The sequence below is a fragment of the Struthio camelus genome, chromosome 3, assembly GCF_040807025.1.
Source record: "Struthio camelus isolate bStrCam1 chromosome 3, bStrCam1.hap1, whole genome shotgun sequence".
Lineage (NCBI taxonomy): Eukaryota > Metazoa > Chordata > Aves > Struthioniformes > Struthionidae > Struthio > Struthio camelus.
Genome location: NC_090944.1, coordinates 77,339,004 through 77,355,198, shown reverse-complemented (window position 1 = coordinate 77,355,198; position 16,195 = coordinate 77,339,004). Strand labels below are relative to the sequence as shown.

The window sequence follows — 16,195 nt, the reverse complement described above, 5'->3', positions numbered from 1 at the left end:
TTATGGTCTCCTCTCTTCTTGTAGGAGAGCATGAAGAATTTGGAATGGACTTCACTTAGAAGAGAAATTTAAGTTGGTGTATTTGTCACAGGAAGTGAAAGAGATTGATTTAAAATGATGTAAGTGATGAGCTCTATAAAAATGATGACTAGATAATAAGTGTTTTCGAGTAACAAAGAGGAAAAAAAAAAACATTGTTCACCCAACAGAGGCTTGTAGGCGGCTGGCTGTGTGTGTGTGAGCTGGCTCTTCATTTAAGGATTGTATCACTTTTCCAATAGTAGGTGCTCCTTTTTTCCTGTTTTTTTCTTTCTATCATTGTCAGAGAATTTATTGAAAAAGTTGCTTCCTCTTGTAAATTTTGAGCCTTCAGAAGTTCCTCTGAAGTTTTCACTCTTTGTTCTGATGACACAGGCGATAATGACTGACTGCAAACAAAATTCAGAGAAAAGTGTAACCAGAGCGCCTAACCAAGGTGGGTTTCCTCTTCCTGTAGACTGAAATTGTCCTCGTGGAGAGACCCATGATAGCTGCAGTAACTGCTATCTGGCTAATGCTAGCAGTGTGACAGCATGTTATAATTATTTGAGTTTTGCAACTGAACTTGGTCAGTTATGGGCATGAAATGCTTTTTCGTTCAGACAGCTAACCAAGTGAACTACAAAGCTCACTTGGTTAACTTCATGGCTGAGTTTCTAGGTTGCTTCTCATCTGAGATAGAGACATTCATAGACATGCAGACGGAATGTGGACCAAGAAAGCAGCATTTTATGCGTGCTTTGCCCAGCTCTTTGTGCTCCCTGGGTCTGCAAAGTGGTGGGGAAGCAGACCTACTGCCTTGAACATGTCTTAGTAGGGAGTACATGACTCGTGCACATTATTGGATACAGTATTTTCATCAAATAAAAATGCAGGATTGCAGGAATGACACTTGAAAAATCCTTTTTTCCTGAGACAGGAAATAAATTAATGCATTTAAGGGAAGAAAGTTAATGTTATGGTCATGGAGTTTTTGACAGTGAGCCATTTGGTGTTTTCTTCTGCCTTTTGTAGTGAAGCAGGGAGTTGAGTTCCCCTTTGTAGGAATCCTGTAGAAAGATGGGTGTCTGGACACATTCACATGGTAGAAGGATAAAATTCCCAACTAAACCATAATCACGTATTGCTGTAGGGAATCCCTGAGGTTGGAGGTCATGGAAAAGAGGCACTGGAAATCAGTGGCTCCTTACCTTCAGAATGGTTTATCTACTTAAGGCTATCATTCAGCATCCTGGGCTGCCTATGTAGATTTATTAAAAGCTCACCCCTGTAAACCTCTGTGTGAACAAAATGCTGTTATCTCTTGGCCTCAGTATGGCAGAAATTTTGTTCTGTGGGTCAAAAGACCTGCCTGGGTGCAATGGGAAGCTGAAATTGTCTCTTGCAGGGTATGGAGTGAGTCAGCCTGGATACAAGCAGGGCCAAGAGTAGCAAACCAACAAGTTCCTGTGGTGTGTCATTGCCAAATCCAAAACAGGCAGTAGAGGGAAGAGAACTCCCCTTCCCAGACTAAAAATAACACAGACAGGGATTTTCCTTAGATGGCTTTTTGCCTCTCTGGTGATACTTCTTTCTGTTGCTGTATTTGGAGACTTTTGATAGCAGTATTTCAAGAGGAAATATTATCATAAAAATAGGCTGTGTGGAACTCCCCAGAACATGTAACTGAGTTACAAGGCAGTCATTTTATCTTTAGCTTTAACATTTTGAGAATATATGTACTCCAAGCAGGAATCCCCAAGCCATCCATTCTGGCTCTAGTGCTATGTGAAAATACGGAGGTCTATTTCTAATCAGAAGGCTGAAGAGATACAATCACATTACAAAAAAAATTACAGATTCTTGACTTTATTTTAGGTGCCAGCATTGCGGAGCAGTCCCAACAGAAACAGAGTTCTGTTTTCCCGGTTCCTGGAAAGAGATGCCCTTCAGACAACAGCTTGGAGTGGAGGTCAGACAGGTGAGACAATTTCCTCCCCACGACCATACCTATGGAGGCAGCAAAAATCACTGTATTGACAATGCCGTTTCTCAAAGAACAGAAGCCGATTACCAAGAACATCCCTACCATCATGACTGTGAATTGCTTTGTTGAGGCCCAGGGAAAAGTGGCTTATGGTATCTTGTTATTTAGTCCTCACCTAGCTCCCAATTTCCTTCTCTAATAGCTGACACACCGTGCTTCCCCACAGCACAAGATGTGCAGACCCCTTGCTGAAATCTCATGAAGTCAAGATCCTCCATGCCTGTGGAAGATTTCATCCTGGAGGCTTTCCACCGTTACAGCTGTGAAGTGAGACCACCATTGGATTTCATGAATTGTCTCTTTTCTTCATTACCTTATTGAGATGTTTCCTTCTCCTATTCTGGTTCTCTGTTTATGCAGAGACTAAAGGATGGTGTATGTGTGTTAGACTGAGACCAGATGAAATGTTGGTGGGACTGGTTGCAATAAGAACCAGGGCAGAGTTAAGGGCGAAAATTTGGAAGAAGAGGAAGAGGAGAATTGAAGTTGGCTGACTGAGAAATGGGTCTGGGGATGGAAAGGATAGAAATGAAACTGGGACTTTGGCAACATAGGTGTGGTTCAGTTAAGAGCTAAATAATAGGATGAGAAGGTGAGGAATGCAGTCTGGGATTAGGGAGGCAATGAAAACGAGGCAGATGTGAAGAGCCAGGAGGAGAGAAGAGAAAGATCTGAGTCAGGGTTGTTGGCAGTGGAGTGGAACAGGAGGACTCAAGCTTTGGAGGGGGGCAAGCAGGAGGGCCTGTGCCTGCTAGAGAACCAGGGCCCACATGGTGCCCAAAATGCCAAGTTTCACGGTTCCTCTGCGGTCGGTCAGGGTAGTGGTCAGCCCTAGATTATACAGAACTACACTCCAGATGTCTAAATGTGGTGTCTAAATGTGTGAAGTGGGAATCTAAGTTGCAATGACAGCCAGAAAAGATTTTAGGGAAAGATTCAGTTGCCTAAACATCAGGACCTACATCCACTTTTGATGCCTTAGAAAATTTCTTGAGGTGCCCTGGGATACCCAAATGACTGTAGGCACCTACTTTCAGGCAGCTGAATTCCACCTTGACTCAATTCAGTCCCAGGAGTTTGTAGAGAGACTCAGATGCGGACTATGCAGAAGATTAGGCGGGCTCACGTAAATGCTTGCCTCTGCCTCTGACTCCCAGTCCAAATGTCTGTGAAACCTGCAGGGAAAGTATTTCCCTCAGCCTTCACTAAAGCGTGGCTACAGAATGGGTGCCAGTGTAGTTCTGCTGTAAGTTGCTCTCCTAAATCAAGTGACTGAGATCTGTGTGGCAGAACAAAAGATTGCAACTCACTGGTGCACAAGGGTGTGTTGGTCCATGAGGAACTCTGTTGTTCTTCTCTTTGTTCTTTCAAATCCTAGAAAATCAGACATACCATGATGTTGAAAGCCAGGGTGCTCTGCTTGGCAAGCTGAGCTGGGAAATGCCAGACTTAAGACATTCTTTGCTGCACAGCCTTGGTTCCTACCCAGAGCAGGTGCATCCTGTGGGGAAGAGCAGAGTGCATCATGTGTTTAAAAACAACAGCAGGATGCAAACATGAGAAGCTTCATTTAGGCTGCATCAGTGACCCTAATTCCAGCAATGTCTGCCAATGCAATGCTTGGATCTCCTGCCTTAATCATGCTTTTTTTCTTCTTTTGATCTGTTTGTATGCCTTGTATGTTTAGAGTGTCTTCATGAAATTTTATTAGAAAATTGGGTGTGTGAAGTATGTGGTGCAATAATCATACTGGAACATGTAACTCAAGGCGCAGAGCATCCTTCCTAATATCACTTGGCTCTTGTGGCAAAAGCCAGCTCCCACTGATGCAGCTGTTAATGGGCATTTAGTCTTTCTGGCTGGGGAGGCAGTTTTGACAAAAGCCCTCCAATAATTCACTTTTTAGATACAGCAGTTAAAAGTGCCTTACCCTTGGAAGGCAGGAAGGCTGGACTGGATCCTTAGTTGTAGTAAAGTGGTCTGATAGCATGGTAAAGCTGTTTTCTGAGCTGCAGAGAGAACACAGAGCTAAAGCAAAGCCCTCTGCTTTCTGTGACACTCTGCTCTTTTGACGCCTCCTAAGTGCTTGTATGGAAGAGAAATCACTTGTGTGAAGGGACATGCTATGAAAAAAATACTGACTGAAAAAGCAAGTCTTAAAGTACAGAAATGGAGGAAGACAAAAGTTCTTTGTAAATGAGAGGGTAGATCTCTTGTGGGGGTCTGTTTACGTTCAGGTCTTGTTTAACCATGGTGCTTCTTGGGCTTGAACCAGTGCAAGCGCAAACTGAGAGGGTTGGACCATGATTTTATGCAATTCCTTCATCCTACTCCTGCTCATTAACAATGTGTAGAGCTCCTTTCTGTTTTGTTCATCTTATTCTTTCTGTGTTCAGAGTGCCTTAAAAGAAGTTCCCAATGGACTAAAATCTCTTTTCTTATCCTGAAACTAGAAGATTCAGGCCCACATGTATTGAGCATTTCGAGCTCAGTTGGTGGTTGAGCTTGCTGCGCATGACTGTCATGTCTGCCCTAGGACACCTGCTTGGACCCAAAGAGAGACCCCCTTCATCTCTGGTAAAGTGTCTATGCTCATTCTTCCTGGATTTTTCCAGAAGTGGGCAAGAAACAGGCAGTTCCTCTTCCTGGGATCCTTTGTCTTGTCACAGTCAAATTCAGTGAGTCAGCAACCAAAGAAATGCTCATGTTTTTGCTTCAATACATTTAGAAGTTCTTGTTATCTGTTCTATGGCTTCCAAATCACCACCAATGGCGTGAGTTGTCTCTTCACGCCCATATCTGCCACAAGGACAAAACACTTCTGGTTTATACAGAGGAGAGCTGAAACCCACTCAATGGAAGAACTGCAGATTCCAGAAAATGGCCAATGTCTTTTGCACCTTGCACTGGGATCCTGTCAGTTGGCTTCCTTGGCAGGAGTGTGCCCCTGCTCCCCCGGGCCAGTGGAGGGGGCATGTTCTCTAGTTGCAGCCTGCCAGGATGCTCCTTCTCCCAGGCACTGCTCCTCTCGGGCCAGGTCTTCTGCCCCTTTCCTTGGTGTCCTGGGAAGAGCTGCACCCGGGAAACATCACACCTGTGATGCCTCTGTGCTCCTTTTCTAAGAAGCCACCTCTGGAGCAGTAGCATCTCTTTGTAAGGTCTCTCCCCACCGGCTGGTAACTGCTGGTCCCTGGGGCTGTGCCTTGATTCCCCGAGAGAGAGGCATTTCTTCCCCAGAGCTAGCTTTCAGGCTCTAACAACAGCAACTGTGGTGATGCTGCTGCTCAAGTCCTTCCCCTCCTGCTACGTAGGTAGGTCAGCTCATTCAGATAGCCCTGCCGTATGTGTAGAGGCATGTACGTGTTGGGATAGTACATGTAGTGCCCGAGTGTTTTAAAGAGAGAGAAGGAGCAGTCACAGAGTCATGCCAAAAAGTGCTTTATTGTAGTGAAATTCCATGGGAGCCAAAAAAAACTCTCCCTGCTCCTGGCTCAAGGCTACACTGAGCCATAAACAGGGAGTTAAGTCCTAACGAAAGACGAGTTCCTATATGTACACACACATTGCACTTTCAGTAATTTTTACAAGGTTATAAGGATGCTGCCAACACTTTTTTATCATTTTACGAATGAGGTGCAGGTTTAGCTCTTGAAAACTGGAACACAGACTGTTTCCTTAGAGGATTTAATTCCTTTTTGCTCGTAAAAACAAACCTGAAGATACTAATTCTTTCACCTCAGCCTGTCCAATTTTTTAGACTAAAAGCACCTCAGGCCGGGTGACTCTTACTTGATACTTGCCCGAACTGACCTTGTAGGGCTGTAATGACTCTAGATCCCGGTTCAGGATGCGATACTAATGCTGGTTAGTAGTCAGATTGTTCTCATGACTAGTAAGCAGGAAGAGGTAATGGCAGAAGGTCCAAGAGTGTGGAAGAGTATGGAAGAGTGTGGAGATGGCCTTGATGACAAAATAGCATTGCATCAGATAGACACACACACATACAAAAAATGGCATGGAGTCTGTAGCCCTATAGAAAAGAAAAGGAAGGTGGGACAGGTTTAGAACATGCTAATCTGGAAATCGTCCTGTAGGGATACAAATGCATTGCTGTTTATCAACTAATGGCTAGATTTCTCACGTAACAGGTTATATACAGCATATTCACAGTATTTTTACATAACAATACATGGGTCTGTCCACCCTACCTCTTCTGGTGGAAAAATGTAACATGTCAAGCTGACAACAGTTTCAGGGGAGTCCCCCAATAAAAAATGCTCATGCAGAGCTAGCTTATTTTTTATCCCTTGGAAGTAAAATCTTACATAGAATGAGCAAGACGTCTATTTTACAATATTTACTTTGTAGAGTGAAAAGAGGAGAGACAGGCTATTTAAACATAGGACTCTTTCGCATACTGGATCTGGTCTACCTCAAAAATGGGCTGACTGCATCGCCGAGTCATGTACTCATGTTTGTTCTTTTGATAGGATTCGGACATGGCTCTCAGCCGATAAACTCCAGGAGTCACGGGTAGACTCACACGGGAGTTGACTCCAAGAGCAACATTGTGGGTTGCAGTTTCTCCCTCGGAATCCTTCCCTGCAGAACTTGCGTCACTGAGGAGAGCCCTGGGAGCCATATATGCTATGTTCTGTGCACAGCTGGTGCATGGATAGGGTGGCAAAGCATCCTCCTTTGACATCGTTGATCGCATAGTTTGAACTGTAAGACTGTAGGATGGAACTTGAGTGGACAGGCAGTTTTTTGTAGCCTCTTCATAAGAGGGTGGGCTTCCAGGATTCCTCTGGTCCACCTCTCTAAACACTTCATCAGCTGACCTGAAACGGGGCCTTTGCTGATACCCCACAGGCAATGGCTTGTTCTCATCAGGCATGTTTCCCCGGACAATTCTGCAGGAGAACTGATTTCCTTTCATTGTGAAGCTGTCTGTCGGAAAACCTATGCTTTTTCCAGGCCCCCAGCTCTGGGTTTTTGTTAGTGTTTTCCTTCGATTTGCAAAAGAGAAGGACATAGAGTGCTTTTTGATCTCTCTGCTAGGTGTGCTGCTGTCCTCCACGGGCTTGTTGGAAAATGACTGGGGCCTATTTAAAAAGATTTTTTGGGGACTGGTTGGTGAATCTAACGGGGAGCTGATGAAAACTGAGCCTTCAGAACCAGAAAAGGAGCTCTCCAGGGAGCAACTGGAAGATGGTTTGGGTAGCGAGTCATTTAATAATTGTGAAAGCAAGACTGAAAACCGTTTTTTCAATGCTTTGTTCTCCAACCTGAGCCGTTCCTGCCGAACAGGAAAATTGTCCTCACTTTTGGTTAGCTTCTGGTCCTTTATCGTGCCTTCCAAGCAGTTGTGGAAGGACAAGTCTGGCTCTGAGTACCTCCTGTCCATCATGCTGACAGCATTTGTAAAGTGAGGCAGTGAAGGGGCGGAGACATGTGCTGGATATCTTCCACTCACACTGGTGCTTCTGCCTTTGGGCTGCTCCCTCTCAGGGGTACAAGGGCCGCATTCAGCTTCAGGCTCTGGGCTATCATAGGCCGAACCGTTCTGCGGAGTAGCCTGTGGGTGTTCTGTGGCAAGAAAGAGCCATTAGATAGTTTTTACTGGCCACCTGAAGGGAAAAGGGAACTTTCCTGGGGGGGACCGTGCACGCCGGGCGGGTGCCAAGGTGCAACCTTAGTACCTGCGGACTTGTGGAGAAGTTAGGGAAACACAAGTGCCACCAAGGGCAATATCCTGGGAGAGTGCCGTTCTAGTGCATAGCGAGCAACTCTGTGAAGAGCAGAGGTTTTGCAGATGTTTAACATCTGGCCTGCATTTTGTTTGAGGAGGGCTGTCATTTGGAGCTTCTGGGAAGTGTTCCAGCAGCCAGACCCTGCCATAACGTAGGGTTGAACCCTCTGCACCTCTCTGCATTTCCACAAGTGTCTTCTGGTACCCACTCCAAGAATTGGAACCAGTAGCCCTGGTCCATGACAATCCTCAGTCCATCCTCTTACCTGTGGAGCTGCCTGTGTGCTTGGGGGGCTCCTTGTCCGAAGGGCTGAAAGGCAAGGCCATGTCTTCCCCAAACACTGCTGTGCAGTTGTCTATGAGGAACTCCACCAACGTTGTCACCTGCACACAGAAAAGCCTTTCTTTCAGGCCGAGATGCTGAAAACATCTGGAACAGTCTTTCCTGCTCCTGACTGCTGTTTCTGTACTGACATCTGTAGCTGTGTGGCAGCTGCTCCACACAAGCTCAGGAGCTGAGGCAGCGAGGTGCCTTTGGCTGCAGCTGTGCTTTGTGGTGAAGGGCAGCAGAGGGCAGGGCGACTTGTGCCAGGACACCAGCAGAAAGTCAGAGCAGGGGTCTGCTCTGGGGCGTGAGGCCTGACGCTGCAGACAGGCTCATCAGGCTTGGCACAACCAACATGGCATTAACCACAGCTGTGTCTGTGCCATGGAGGGGGCAGGCGGGTAGCCATGCCCACAGCATGCCCCTTGCTGTCTCTGCATGTGCAGCTCTCAGAAGCTGTGATGTGAGGCGGGAGACTGCAGGGCAAGTGCTGCTCTTGCTTAGAGGGTGTGATAGGAGAGATTTGTCTGCCACGTTGCAGATAGCCCAGCTGAGGGCCACCGCCAATGCACAGGGGTGCTGTTTTGTTTAGCTTTTGCAATGGCCGTGGGATCTAAGTGGGTGGCTTGGATGTGCCCTGAAGAGAGTAGCTAGCTGCCAAGTTCAACGTACCTTGTCATTCAGCTCTTTCTGCACTTCCAGCGGGAGCGTGTTGTCCGTGTCTGGGCTCAGCATGTTTGGCCCGACGCAGATGGCAAGGTTGCTGGAGTCCATCCTGTTGGTCTCTGCGTTTTGGCTGATGTGGTGGAGCACAGCAAGCAAGTGCTTGAGCAAGAGGAGATTTGGCCTGGGCAGTTTGTCAGCCACCCTGAGTGAACGCAAATGAAACGTAACGTGAATCCAGGGTGCAGGGGCTGCTACCTCTTTCTGTGAGCAAGTTGAACTCGCCCAAATGAGGCTTCCTCCTAGAAGAGGACCCCATGTGCTTTTTTGCACTACTTCCCACAAGTACTCTTCAGAAATCCCTGACTGCAGCTGAGCACGTGGTTACTTAAAAGATCTTGAATGACAAGACCTTGACTGAAAAGCGAGCGTTACAGCACAGTCCACGTTTTTCAGCAGATCAACAGCTCTAATAGAGGAGACGTTGTCAGGAGCAATCATTGGAGGCTTTCCGAAGGCACGTGAAAGCCTGTGGTTACTTTGTGCAGCTTTCAAGGCATCCTAAGTCAGCCTCCAAATCTGCTGCTTCTGAAGAACGAAACGTGGTGGTGGTGTCCAAACATCTGGCCTCCCAGGCACTGAAAGGAAGGTTTGTTGTTGATGGCTGACCCTCCCCCCAGCAGAGTGACTACATTAGCTGAGATACAGCAACCTCCATCCTGTTCTTACCCTAGGTGTTTTTAGAGCAATCTCAAACACCCTGTGGAAGTGTTATTGCTAGAGAAGTGCTTTTCTGTGCCGCTTCCCCACTAAATCAACCCGCACAGGAGCACTAGCAAGCTGATAGAAATGACAGGTTTTTCTGTGAGACTCCCCATTTCCAGAGAAGTCCCTGGCCTCTCCATAACCCTGGGACTGGCTACAAAACTTACTCTTTCAAGCCTTCAATTTTTTCCTGCTTGCTTGGCTTCTCCAGAGCTAGCATCCACTTCTCGTACAGGTCGGCTGACAGGAGTTTGGAGGGGATATTTCGGAGGAAGTCCTGCAAGGCCAAGATACTCAGATGAGGCTTTGGCCAGTACCCCTGAGCCCAGAGGGAGCATCACCGGGGTCTGGGCTCCCTAGGAGGCAGGTTTGAGCGAGGTGCTCCTGACCCCTGACAGAGCAGTGGGCTGTGCGAGTACATGCCAAGTTAGACTGGTGTTAGTGCAAAAGCAGGGCCTAGTGCCTATCAGCCTTCTGTGCACCGCGAAATCTCAGGATTCCTCCTTGAGGAGGATGTGGAGGAAGAAAAGTGAGTTGCCCATGGGCATGCAGGAAATCAGTGGCAGAAAAATCGGGTGGAAAAGACAAACACCAAGCTGGCCTAAGCCTGAAGCATTTCGTATGGCTTCACTACTGTTTTAGCTTTGAGTCCCACGCGGGCCCACTGAGGCACTCAAGTGGTCCCATGCAGATTTGCAACGCACTCTCCCAGCTCAAAGGCAGCAGAACTTACCTTCAAGACCACTGCCAACAGGTGCACAGGTTTGCTCTCCAGATCAACCTGCCCACCTTTGTTCAGGTCCTCCTTCAACTCCTTGCGGGCTTTCTCATTGGCAGCTTTTCTGAAGATCCCCTCAGTAGAAGGGCCTTCCCTATACAAGATAGCTAGGAGATCCTGCAGCAAAAAAACAAGACAGGGAAGGGAGAAGAGTTCCTTCAGTGAAGAAGGGCCATTTGACAGGAGAGCATTTGTTCAGAGGCAGAAGTGAGTTTTTTACTGGAGGGGCCCTCTGCTTTGCTTGGGTTAGGATCTAGTTCTTACTCCATGTAGATTACATGGGGAGCAGCCTCACTGTCCCGCCAAGCCACACTCTTTCTGAACTCCACTGACTTCAGTGGAGCCATCCCAGCTTTCTTCCAGAAGGAAACAAGGAATGGATCAAGCCTTTAGGGTTGAATCCTTTCCTTCCCAAGCCAGGCTGAATGCCCAGCACAGATTGCTTAGGAGAGAAAAAAGCCTCTTAGCTGGGTAAGCCAACTTGAAGGGGAAACTGTCACAAGATCCTTGTTAACCAGAAGATAGGGTTTAGGTAGTTGTCAGTGTCAGTTCATGGCTGAACACTTTGCTCGGGGAAATGCAGAAATCCCTGGCTGTTTATGTTGCTGAGAGATTCCTTTACATGACTTCTGTAAGACCACAGGCATGCACACTAGGGAGCAGATCTGCTTCTCCTCTCCCTGGGCCTGGGTCATCTCCACTCGAAAGTTACTTCCCACAGAAGTTGTGTGGGCTGGACCAAACCTGTAAACCTCACCCCTTTAAATCTGGGATGAGACCTGAACTTCAGGCCTCATCAATTAGAAGCGTGTGTGGAGGGGAAACAACAAAATCCTCTGTCTCCTGAGAGCCACAGCCGAAGTGCGGGGAATGCTGCCTCACGCAAGAAGCCAGAAGCAGGATAAGTACAGCACCAGGCTTGCTTACCTGGACTGGTTGGGGCAATCTCTCATCTTCCTCAAAAATAATTGCCAGAGGTTGGCCAAAGAGGGGGATCTTGAGGTCAGAGTCCAGCTGCCCTGGGCAGTCTCCATTGGTAGAGGTTCGTCTCAGAGCAAATGGCCATGATATCACCTTCTTTCTTTTCTTAGTTCCATCTGCTACAAGCAAAATGAAAGCAAAAATCTGTTTAAAAAAACAGGAGGAGAGAGCTATGCTGCGTTTTTTCTATATGCAGTGCCGTGTGATGCTGAATGAAGAGCAGAGATGTATGTTGAAACAGCAACTCAAAGTAAACAGGGAGAAACTGAAAGACAACTAAGTGGTTACTAAGGAAACAACCACCTCAACTGTAAAACTGTGACCATCCCTCTAAGGACACCACCTTTCCTGTTTTTTAACGTTATCCTCCCTGCTTGCTTTCAGAAAGTGGGAACACACAAGGCACAAAAAAAACCGTGAGGTATTTTACATTTACAGAGGTGTTTTGGCATCGCAGAGTTTTCTGCGATAACTCTTTAAGGCTGATCTGTCACTTGGGCAGCTTGCAATGACAACAATTTTCACTTCACGGTTTGAGATTGCCCCCATCTAAGTTAGGGCTAGAGTGGAAGTAGGGGCTCCTGCTTTTCAGCCTCTGTCACAGGCTGACTTGAAAAAACATCACTCCTGCTCTGCCAACGCAAGGGTAGCAGTGCTGTATTGACAGTGCTTCTATTGGGACTGATGCTTTACCCTGCCCCTGCTAGACCACCCAGTGGATTGCCCCAGTGGATGGGAATACCACCTTCAGTCCTCATTGCCTCACAGGTCCAAAATCTCTTAGCGTGGGATTTGTATCTACATCTTTAAGAGAAGCGCGTGCAAGGAGTTTGGAAGTGATTGTTGTATTGGTATGTGGGTTTTTTTCCCCTTCAGAAATTGTGAGGAATGGATCCACTTGCTAGAGGGCTTTCTAAAGGAATTGCCTTCTGGAAATTTCCTATAAAGGAGTTGCTTTCTGCTCCAAAATGAAGTTGTCCTATGCAAGTAGGAGTTCTTGGGACCTGTATTTGAGGTTCAACACAAGCCCTTGTTAGGGAAGGGTTAAAACCCACAAGAAAGACACCTAATGTTATGCTGTCATATAAAACTTTTTCCTGCTTCTGGGGCTTCTGGCAGGCAGTTTGGCATGACAGCTTACTCCAGATCTGGCCCTGCCCTGCTGAGGGTCTCCTCTAGGGTGTTTACAGGACCAGAGGTGTTGCAAGGTGAGAGAAAACAAGAGCAGCTGCTGTGGCTGAGAGGGTTTATTTGCTGTGGCGCGTAACCACTGGTAGCAGTACTCACTTGCAATGCCACACCTCAGTGATAACACTTATGGCAGAAGTGAACGCTTTTAACTTCTTATTGCTGCCAAGGAACATGAATAAACCTGGCTCTGAGGACCAAGGAATATCCACCACCTCTGGTGCTCATCACTGCCATCACTGCCACTGTGCATTCAGGAGAGAGGTCATTTGAAAACGAGTGGCAGTCCCGGGGTGAAGCTGTCTCCAGGGTAGCAGTGAGGGTTCTCAGTTGCTCTGAATAAAGCGGCGCAAACAGTTTTGCTGAAGCGCCAGTTTGCAAGCATTATGGCAGAAGGAAGCTCCTCAGTTTCTTCTGCAAACTCACCTGTCAAAGGGCAAAGTCCCTCTTCGCTATCTGAGGGGACCAAGAGGGGGCATTTCTTGACCTCAGCCTGCAAGAAACGTGTTAAGGTTACAGAGCTGCCACTCAGCAGGAAGGGCCCCGAGCAAGCTGCTTCAGCAGTGCAGTGATCTGGGAGAAGCTCCAGAGCAAAACCAGAGGCTGTCAGACACCTGCTGAGGAGGTGCCTCGGTCCGGGAATGACATCGCCTCTCTGCCCCACAGGGGTGCTTGTGGCAAAGGCTGCTGCTGCAGCTAGTGACCCCAAACCAACCCCACAGGCCACCAGGCTGCTGTTGGATCCAGAGAAGGCACAGCCCCACACAAGGCATCCTAACATGGCTGAGGGGGGGACAGGCTGCCCGCCTGTGCCCGTGCTCTCCACTGCTGCTGGGGAGTTCCTCCCAGACTACTCTGTGAGGAAGTGGCCAGTGTCTCCATGGCTTCGGCCCCAGCCAGGATCCCTCCCGAAAGCCCCCAGGAGCCCTGGGGACACCTTAGCCGCTGCTACCCATACCAAGCCCTTTCTGCGTGGGCCTGCCTGGAGTAGCCCATGAAGGACTCTGCCCGCTCCTAGGCAATGGCAGGCAGCGAGCAGCCCTGTGCAGCTCCCCTGCTGCTGCCAGCCGGCTGGCTCCCCCACACTGTGCCCCGTGGGGCCACGGCACCTCCTGGGGAGTCCCCCCCACGGGGCTAAGGGCTCCTGCCAGGAGCCAGCAAGGGCGGAGGGGGGAAACATGGGGGCTGCTTACCTCTGACTGGCACTCAATCAAACTCTCCATGTTCCCAGCATTTAGTGTCTTTGACTAAGCAAGAAAACAAAGACTGAATGTGAGTAATTTGATGCTGTAGTTTAGAAATCAGTGCTTTTCAAAGTCACTCTGTTGACAGAGCTGAAACAATAAAGACACTCACAGTATTACAGCTGCTTAACACTTTCATTAGGAGTTTAATCGGAGGAACTCTGGTCACTCTGGTTTCCTTGGGTCCTTTTGTTTGCCTGTTTGTTGAACAGGGAATGGACAAAGAAAAAGCTCTGTAACACTGAACCCTTCTTTTCTCTCCCCTGCAAGCCAGTCTAGCATTTAAATATGATCCTGAAACAGCAAGATATCTCACACAAGTCAATCAGAAAGCAATGCTCACTGAAAGTCCCTCTCTCTAGTGCACTCAGTCCTGCTGCTCTGTGTGCCTCTTTCTATTAAAATAGAAAAAAAAAATCTTTCCGTTATCAGTCCATGCAAAAAATGAGCAAGTGGTGACAGCTACACAAGGCTGGTGTTAATTTGCAAACAGAAGGCGAAGCACCTCGGTCAGCTCTGCCCAAGAGCTACACACAGCAGTGGGTACATCTATCTCCCATGTATATTTCTGTATGTCTATGTACAGCTATATCTGGAGCACTCCACTGACTTGGACCATAACGCCACAAATTTAATTCCAGGCAGGACTTACCCGAGGAGAGAGTCCAGCCAGAGCTCCTTCACCTCCCGCGAACTGCTGAGAGAAGGAGAAACAGCATCAACCCCCACTGCTACTAATCCCTTGGACAGACACAGGCAACTAAACAGTTCTACCCCACGTGTGCTGCATTATATATGCAGGACGGAGGCAGGTGGAAATTCGCAGAGACAGGAAGAAGCATCATGGGGCAGGACAAAGACGCTGCAAAATTTCTGGCTTCCTCTTTCCTTTTAGAGGAGCTGCTTTTTTTTTTATTTTCCCCTTGAAGAAAAAAAAAAAGAAAGCCCTTGTAGCTGTTATGCATGGAAAAGATGAGACATTTGCCAGGTTTGGTTCCACGTAGCATCACCATCATGAGGTGGGATGTGCAGAGGGGGCTGCAGTGTGGGCAGGTTCACATTACTGTTAAAGGGCAACAGGTACTGTCTATACTTTGCCCACTCAGAGACTTTACATTTTGCAGTTAAAAGATTCCCCACCAGATCAAGTTTTGCTTTACACTGAGGATATTTAAAAAGGGGGGAGGTGGGAATAGACAAGATTCAGAGAAATGTTTTTGTATATTTTTCAAAAAACTGTAATAGCGACAGCTGTCTTAAAGCAATGTAGACCCACATTTTGCAGGTGCCTGCAAGTACTTCTGAGCATTAGACTGGCTGGGGATGGATTACGTGAAAAAGTGACACTGGCTCGTGAGCTTTTCATTGTTGAAGATGAATGAAATTAAAAAAGATAAGCTGTCTAAAAAGCAAAAGAGAACTCCAATTTCTAAATATTATTCTACTTATACAAAAGAAGTGGCATTAAGTAACCATACAGTAAAGTATAGCAATATGTAATTACAAGTCATTATTAAAATATTTCCTAATGTGTTTAAGTAATAAGAGAGTTTAATCCAACTGAAGAGGTCAAGAAATCCAGGCAAAAGCTACCTCTGTTCTCTGTGTTCTCCTCAATTCCTCTACATAGTACATTAGCATCTGTTACTTACTCCCCCAGCCTAGGCACTTAACTTCTTTACTTCCATTTAGCCATTGGGAACATGAAGGCAACAGCACCCACTGTATAGGGCCTTTATGAAAATTCAGCAATGTTTGCAAAATATAGATGTTCCTTGGATGGGAAGGGCTACTAAGAAAATCAATTTTATTTATTGCAAAATAGAGGAAGAAGGGTCATTTCTTTCTTTTCCACATAACTGGGCCATACTTTCACTTCTATCTTCTTTAAGCTGTTAAAGCTGGATGGGACACAGGAGCTGCAGTCACCAGTCACCACAAGCTGGGCCAGAATGTCCTGCCCAGCCTGCTCTGATTGAGAGTCACCCAGCCAAATACAGACAGCTGTTATAGTGATCTCTGCATGCAGGGCAGTTGTTTGGCGGCCTAACTTTTTAAGTGGTGGAGAGATAGAGTAGATAGGAGAGGTGAGTCACACCTTCCCAGGACTTGTTGCTTTCTGTGGACTACAACACAAGTCCAGCTGATGAGCTCAGATTTTACCATCTACACTATAGGTATCTAAGGCTGGGTGAGATTGATGCTGCCCAAAGGGTTGGTATGTCTGCACTGTTTTTCTTCCCTACCAGCTCTTGGCACTTTTCTGCTTTATTTTCACCATTTCATAGTATAAATTTGACAACTGGTCTTCATGCAAAGGAGCCTCATAGTGGTATAAATGTAATGCCCAAAAGAATCAAGACCTCTCTTTGTACAGTGCCCTGCTCTAGATACTCCTGATTATAAAAGGACTTCAGGCAGAAGTAGTAATTGC

At 47.0% G+C, this 16,195-nt stretch overlaps 1 protein-coding gene across 2 annotated transcripts; it reads right to left on the bottom strand.

Moving 5' to 3' along the window:
* Nucleotides 1-5,487: 5,487 nt before the first annotated feature.
* Nucleotides 5,488-14,544, bottom strand: LOC104140651 (T-cell activation Rho GTPase-activating protein-like). Of its 2 annotated transcripts, none has more exons than XM_068938575.1 (10): nucleotides 14,414-14,544; nucleotides 13,874-13,958; nucleotides 13,711-13,764; nucleotides 12,944-13,010; nucleotides 11,276-11,448; nucleotides 10,304-10,465; nucleotides 9,738-9,847; nucleotides 8,815-9,010; nucleotides 8,084-8,201; nucleotides 5,488-7,654 (listed from the first exon to the last, which is right to left on the bottom strand). In XM_068938575.1, the coding sequence occupies exons 2-10, from the start codon at nucleotides 13,898-13,900 to the stop codon at nucleotides 6,459-6,461; spliced, it is 2,103 nt and encodes a 700-aa protein (XP_068794676.1). In that variant the 5' UTR covers nucleotides 13,901-13,958; nucleotides 14,414-14,544; the 3' UTR covers nucleotides 5,488-6,458. The 2 variants fall into 2 exon arrangements, with proteins under 2 accessions (XP_068794676.1, XP_068794677.1); XM_068938576.1 differs by having other exon boundaries at nucleotides 11,276-11,445.
* Between the last annotated feature and the right edge of the window lie 1,651 nt (nucleotides 14,545-16,195).

Excerpts from the sequence above, each read along its gene's own strand:
- LOC104140651 (XM_068938575.1), bottom strand. The coding sequence starts at position 13,900 with ATGAAAGTGTTAAGCAGCTGTAATACT. Across the intron at positions 13,765-13,873 it reads TGTTAAGCAGCTGTAATACT|TCAAAGACACTAAATGCTGG; the intron begins GTGAGTGTCTTT and ends TTTCTTGCTTAG. Across the intron at positions 8,202-8,814 it reads AGAAAGAGCTGAATGACAAG|GTGACAACGTTGGTGGAGTT; the intron begins GTACGTTGAACT and ends TTCTGTGTGCAG.